The 6,904-nt window shown below is 50.3% G+C and overlaps 2 protein-coding genes across 2 annotated transcripts in view; one reads left to right on the plus strand and one right to left on the minus strand.

The window, feature by feature from the left end:
• Nucleotides 1–246, minus strand: part of MED19 (mediator complex subunit 19) — a 3,937-nt gene extending 3,691 nt beyond the window's left edge. The window contains exon 1 of the mRNA XM_015409529.1: nucleotides 22–246. Within this exon, the coding sequence (XP_015265015.1) occupies nucleotides 22–232 (211 nt within the window). The 5' untranslated portion in view covers nucleotides 233–246. The remainder of the gene's footprint in view (nucleotides 1–21) is intronic.
• Nucleotides 247–548: 302 nt separating this feature from the next.
• Nucleotides 549–6,904, plus strand: part of TMX2 (thioredoxin-related transmembrane protein 2) — a 14,770-nt gene continuing 8,414 nt past the window's right edge. The window contains exons 1-5 of the mRNA XM_015409528.1: nucleotides 549–822; nucleotides 3,597–3,657; nucleotides 4,142–4,255; nucleotides 4,650–4,726; nucleotides 5,258–5,364. Of these exons, the coding sequence (XP_015265014.1) occupies nucleotides 634–822; nucleotides 3,597–3,657; nucleotides 4,142–4,255; nucleotides 4,650–4,726; nucleotides 5,258–5,364 (548 nt within the window). The 5' untranslated portion in view covers nucleotides 549–633. The remainder of the gene's footprint in view (nucleotides 823–3,596; nucleotides 3,658–4,141; nucleotides 4,256–4,649; nucleotides 4,727–5,257; nucleotides 5,365–6,904) is intronic.

Below are 6,904 nucleotides of genomic sequence, written 5' to 3' on the forward strand. Positions count from 1 at the left end.
CCCCCCCCCACCGGCCACTACCTGGCAACTCGCGCATGAGGTAAAAAGGGCCGACGGCCGCCGCCGCCTTGCGGGCCGCTTCTTCCCCGGCGGCCCCCGCCGCCCCCGCAGGCCCAGGGGCAGCTCCGCTCCCCGGCCCGCCGGCCTTCCCCGGCCCGAAGCCCAGCGCCGTGGCTGCGGCGGACTGAGGGGGCTCCGCCCCACCGAAGAGAGCGGAGAAATTCTCCATCATCCCGGCGTGCTCCGCGCAGCACTCTCCCATTGGCTCCGCACCCTGACGCTCCCTTCCGCTTCCCTTGCCTTCATTGGACGGCGCTCGGGCCCGCCTCTCCATGTCATTGGCCGGCGAGCCTAGAAACCTACTCCTCCTCTGATTGGTCGACTGCCGAGACGCTCCATGGCGCATTTCCAGTGACGCCGCAGGGCTAAATCTCGCGCGTCCTTGTTTGTGTTCTGGGCAGCCAATGGAGGGGGACAAGACGGGCCCGTAAAGACGCGCCGTGCTCCGTTAGCCCCGCCTTTTCTTTGACGGGTGCCATCGCTGGCCAATGAGATCAAAGCGAGCGACGACGGCCCGCGCCGGAGCCAGGCCCCGGGGAAGCCACGCGGGGATCCGGGCGAGGCGAGGCGAAGATGGCGGTGGTGGCGCCCCTGCTGGCGCTGCTCTACTCCGTGCCGGGGATCTGCCGCTGGCTGGCCCAGCCGTACTACCCGCTCTCCGTCCTCCTCGCGGCCGCCTTCCTGCTCGTGCGGAAGGTGCCGCCGCTGTGCCAGGGCCTGCCCAGCCAGCGCGAGGACGGGAACCCCTGCGACTTCGACTGGGTGAGACCCCGGGGCCGGGCCGGGCCTCCCCCCGGGCCCGGGGGCGCCGCGCCCAGCCCGCCTTTTCCCCGCGAGCGAGGAGGCTCCAGGCGGACCGCGCCGCGCGAGGAGTCCCAGGCAGGGCCGGATTGAGACTTGCCGAGGCCCTAAGCTCTACAAAACCCCGAGGCCCCCTACTGTTTTAAATTACATCAGCTGGTCTCAGAAAAATTTAAAATAGATACGCCCTTTAATATTTGAAATCATTTTTTTAGATTGTGTTTTTATTTGAGGCCCCAGCAGATTGTGAGGCCCTAAGCTGTAGCTTATTTAGCTTGTGCGTAAATCCAGCACTGAGTAGAAGGAAAGCGCGGAGAAGCCCATGTCCCGGGCGCCAGGCTCTCCTTTGGAAGCCGCCTTGGGCGGCTGGGTCAGAGGACTTTGAAAGGCGCAGGCACGAAATCAGGGAAGGACAGCTCCCTCTCTCCCTCCCTCTTCCCCTCTCCCTCCCTCTTTCTCTCCCCCTCCCTCTCTCTCTCCCCTTCCTCTCACGCCATGCGTGCGTGAGAACACGGGCCGCGCCGCCCTGGGATCTGGAGGCAGGCGGAGGTCCTGCGCCTAAGCCGGGGAGGGGAATGTGGATCTAACGCCCCACTCCAGACGGGGCCTTGGTATCACCAGCGCCGCCACTCGTGTGAAGAGTCTGGGTGTCCTCTTGGACACCTCACGGTGAGCGGAGGCCCAAGTCACAAGTGTGGCCAGGTCAGCTTTCTCCCACCTTCAGCCGGTCGGGCAACCGGTTCCCTACCCTTGTCTCCAATGTTCCCTCTAAGCTGTGGAGTCCTGTGAGCAGAAATCCTACTTCTGTGAGCCACTGGGGCATTAAAGCGGCGAGCGAGCCATTCGGCTGCTGCGTAAGATCAGTTTGCTCTGGAGCCACCTTTCCTGGAGCTAAGGCAAAAATGTGTGAGCCGGAGGCTAAGAAACGGTGAGCTGGCTCACACTCACTCAGCTGAGAGCTTGGAGGCCGTGGTGGGATGGCTAAGGAACAGTCTGGGGAAGATGGAGGTTCTGTGGCTGGGGAGGGGGGCTTCGGGATGGAGGTTCAGGCTACCGGCTCTCGGTGGGGTGTCGCTGAAACCAGGGCGCTCCATCAGGAGTCTGGGTGTGACTCTGGAGGCCTCCTTGTCTGTGGAGGTGCAGGTCACACATACTGCTAGATTGGCGTTTTACCATCTACGCTGAACATGGCTGCTGGCCCCTTTCCTGTCGCACCCCGACCTAGCCACAGTCATCCATGTAATGGTCACCTCCAGGCTGGACTATTGTAACTCACTGTGCACTGAATTGCCCTTGAGACTGACCTGGAGGCTCCAAGGAGTCCAGAAGGCGGCAGCATAAGTCCTGGAAGGAATGCCACAGGCAGTGCATGGACAACCTGTGCTACACCAGCTGCACTGGTTACTGGTGGAGTACCAAGTCAGGTTTAAGGTGTTAGTGTTGACTCTTAAGGGCTTGAGCGGTCAGGGACCCACGTACCTTCAGGAGGACCGCCTCCTCCAATATGTCCCCAGAAGAATGCTGAGATCAGCTGATAACTTGCTGGTGATCCGGCTGTCCTCAGCTAGGCCCCGGGGCCTTCTCAGCCCTGGCCCCAGCCTGGCAGAACTCTCTCCCAAACGGCATCAGGGCCCTGTGGCAGGACCCGATGCCATCCCACTGGGCCTGGGAGGCAGAGGTGCTCCGCCAGGCTGAGGGCAGCAATGGGCGGTTAAGACGGGCACCCTCGCTCTCTTGTCATGCAGGACAGCGGTGTGGCTGACAAAGAAGGATTAATTTATTGCCGTCTCGATTGGTTTCAATCTCTTGTTTTATTTTTAGTCATCTTAAAAAGGTAAAGGTTCCCTTACTTGAGAGCCAGTCGAGTCCGACTCTAGGGTTGCAGTGCTCATCTCCATTTCAAAGCTGAAGAGCCAGCGCTGTCCGAAGACGTTTCCGTGGTCATGTGGCCGGCATGACTAAACACCAAGGCGCACGGAACGCTGTGACCTTCCCACCGAAGTGGTCCCTATTTATCTACTTGCAATTTCTTGCTTTCGAACTGCTAGGTTGGCAGGAGCTGGAACTAGAGACAGGAGCTCACGCCGTCACGCGGCACCCTGGGTCTCGAACTGCTAAACTACTGACCTTCCACAGCCTGCAGTTCAGCATTTTAACCACTTGAGCCACCACAGCTTCTTAACTATCTTAACTATGTATTATTTGTATTTTAAATGTTTATGATGTTGTAAATCTCCCAGGGTGGGCGATTCATATGTTTAATTATTATAATTAAATAATAATAATAATCACCATAAATTGTGTAATATTTGGATTTTAACAAATGCTGATATTATGTTTATTTAATGCATTGTATTTTACCATACTGTTGTAACCAGTGTTCCCTCTAAGCTGAGTTAGTGTGAGCTAGCTCACAGTTATTTAGCCTCCAGCTCACACATTTTTGTCTTTGCTCAGGAAGGCTGGCTCCAGAGCAAACTAACACTCACAACTTTAATGCCAGTTGCTCACAAAGTAAAATTTTTGTTCACACGACTCCACAGCTTAGAGGGAGCACTGGTTGTAACCCGCCCTGAGCCTTGCAGTGCAGGGGAGGGAGGGCTAGAAATCAAATAACTAAGTAGCATGTATTGACATAGAGGGATGTGTGACATCTGTCTTAAGAGGATTTGGATCTGTTATACCCTTGCTGGGTGGCTCACCTACTGTTTCTCCTCTTCCCCCTTTGGCTCCAGCGAGAAGTGGAGATCCTTATGTTTCTCAGTGCGATTGTGATGATGAAGAACCGCAGATCCAGTGAGTTATGCATATTTGCCTTACAGTTTTTTGTAGTAAATGCTTCTCCTGGAACTTCAGAGATTTTCAATCTGGGAGTGACCACTTTTGGAATAATAAGAAAAAGAGCCTTCAGGCATGGTTTACTTGATGTGAAAGCTATTTGCAGATGTCATCCAATATAGGGAAATGAGTAAAGCAAATAGAGACAGTGATATTGTGATAAGTAGTTTATTTGATACGCAAAGCGCTTAAAAGATCTGAAAGGTTCTTGGATGAATGGCTGCCCCTGTACCACAGTAATTCCATTATGACTGCATGTGGTAAAGGTCCTGCAGTTCTTTAAATCATGGGCTCTCAAAGCATGAATGAACTTGTAGAGAAAGCAGCTCCAAACGGTTAGGTGTTGGGTCCAGGCACAAGCATTTTGGGCCCGTCCAAGTTGCAGGAAGAGCTCCTTGACTCATCAGTGATGTACATAATCGCTTTCTTTCTGTCTTTCAAGTTACTGTGGACCAACATGTGGGAAATATCTTCATGTTCAGCAAAGTAGCCAATGTCATCCTTTTCTTCCGACTTGACATCCGGATGGGACTGCTCTACCTCACCCTCTGCATAGGTAAGATACTTCAGTGCAGGTGGCTGCGATTACGCCACTTATGCAGGTCCAGAAGTCAGGAGCAAAATAATTAGACTCAACATTAGCACTGCCTGTTTAGACCTTCTGGACTCATAAGTCCCATCAGAGTTACTCTGTATTTTCATCTTATACAAATCAGCCCTGGGTTACCATAGAACAAACATCACGTTCTTTATTATTTGAATGATTTAATTATGGAATATGTGTGAATTTGTGAAAGTAAATGTATCTTACTCATCTTTACGTTTCGCATGAATGCTGTCATTTGGGAAGAATTTATGCCAGTTGAACGGTATGTCTTGGAATGCCTTGGTGAATTGTTGATTGCATTCCAGTAGGGTACTAAACTATACTTCTTGGTGTGCATTTTCAGTGTTCCTGATGACTTGTAAGCCACCTTTATACCTGGGTCCCGAATACATCAAGTATTTCAGTGATAAAACCATAGATGTGAGTATTGTATCTTCCACACACCTATGAATGCCTGCTAAGCTATTGGACTGTACCTTGGTCTGCTCGAGGAGATTGCTGACAGATCTGCTGAGGGGGGGAGGGGGGCTTGTCAGTCTGATACAGTGAGTAAATGAAAAGGTTTAACTGGTAATCTAAACAGAGGAAAGGCTGGTGGCTGATCATAACAGCCAGACACCTGCTGAAGAAGTCTTTGCCCTGAGCTACTCCTCTGAGGGGCTTTACTCAAAGTCTGCTCCTGGAACAAGGACTGTCCAGCAGCACAGTGTGACCATGGTCTGGCTCACAGATTGGGATGTGACAGTGCTAACTGCTCTGCGTGTATCTTTTTGGGATGGTCTTGATTTGGATGTGTTTTTGGATTGGAAGGGCTTGTATGTATATGCACCCATGTATATATTTAGTATATGACTGGTTGTACATCATGATATGTTGATTTCCAGTTTTTACGAGTAGTACGTCTATCACTGAAGCACTTGGATGGTGACAACTTGATTCCTCTCTTCACAGGAAGAACTAGCACGGGATAAGCGGATTACCTGGATTGTTGAATTCTTTGCTAACTGGTCTAATGAGTGCCAATCATTTGCTCCCATCTATGCTGACTTGTCTCTCAAGTGAGTGCCTCCTCCCTTATTGAAGGACTGGAGTAGTCCTGTGTCATGGCTCTGAGGCAAAACTGGTGGCCAGTGCCCTGGCATAGAAGGCATATGGCTATTGTAAGTGTGGGCCCAATTCTTGTGCTGGCATCCTAGGACACATACGATATGGGGGAAGGGGTGTTGCCATTCTCAAAGCTGAAATGTAACATCCATCTCACTACTGAAGTGAGGGGATGCAAGAGGGTTGACTGGGCAGACTGTCTCCCCTCCCGTCTTCAGGGAGTGGGGCTTTTCCAGCTGTTTTTTCATCCCAGTCCATCCCGGATGAGAAGGTACACGTGTACATCTTCCTGATTTGTAAACTGGGGGTGGGGTGGGGGGCGGGGAAAAACCAGAAATAGGTATCATAACCAAAATAAAAAGTTGTGAACACATCTGTCAGCTGTGCAGGTCAAATCAAAACCAAATTCTTATTTGTGGCTCCTTTCACATGGTGGAAGGGCCATTATCCTCCATCTGATATGGAAGTAATGATGCTATGCAGAATGACACCGAAATGAAGGTAATCTCCATGGAACATCTGCTGAAATAGAAGATTGGGCAACCATGTCCACAGGATATCATGGACAGTTCTTTAGGTGTGCTGAAACGGAGGTGTCTGCAGTTTTCAGTGCCTTCATTGCTTCCTTTAAATTTAAACAATGTAAGGGGTAGCTGTCTTGTCTGTCTCTTTTTTCAGGTATTCCACTAAAATAATTTGTTTACTAAATATAAGTAAAAAGCAACATTCTGAATCACACTGTATAGGGCGCTGCATATTTTTCTAGAGAGTAGTTCTCTCTAAGGCTCCAAAAACAGGAACAAACTCTATGAAATACCTTCATTAGGCTGGATGTTACGAGATTTTCAGGGAAGATCAGAAACGATCATGGCCTGAGAAATCTGCATTCTACTTTTTTAGCGTTTCAAATTTTGTACCATCCGGCATGCTGAAGAACTCTGGTGAACTCAAAAGTTTGCGCAATGTTTTGTGTCAATTTGATCCTAATAGAAGGTATTACATTTTGTTTTTGGATTTTGCATGGGCTAGTATAGCTGTGCAATATTTTAATCTATGCAAAAGAAATTTTAAATATAAAGAAAACTGGCTTGGGTCGTGGCTTTACGTTTCAGTGAACTCTGGGAAAGGCACACAGGAGGAGGAGGAGGAAAGCTCTACAGTGCAGTCCTAAGCGGACACACTCTTAAATCCACTGAAGTCATTGTCCTGCCAGTGGTTTAACTCTGTTTAGAACTGCACTCCTAGTGGCTGACCTGCTAGTTGCTTATTTGCTGCTGACTGGTTCAGTTTAAAACTTCACAGTAGATTCTAATAGCTCTACCAGGCGATCAGCTGAGCCATAGGCTTTTTATTCTTACGCTTGTAGTGAATTGGAGGACTCTGACCATTGTAGCTTTAGGCTAGGTATGAGCTGCAAGACACCTTCCTGAAAAATCCTGTATCATACAATGATGGCCTGTAGTGAGTGTAGAAAGTTGTTTTCGTTCTAGGCCT

The sequence above is a fragment of the Gekko japonicus genome, unplaced genomic scaffold, assembly GCF_001447785.1.
Source record: "Gekko japonicus isolate JY-2015 unplaced genomic scaffold, Gekko_japonicus_V1.1 scaffold1169, whole genome shotgun sequence".
NCBI classification, from domain to species: domain Eukaryota; kingdom Metazoa; phylum Chordata; class Lepidosauria; order Squamata; family Gekkonidae; genus Gekko; species Gekko japonicus.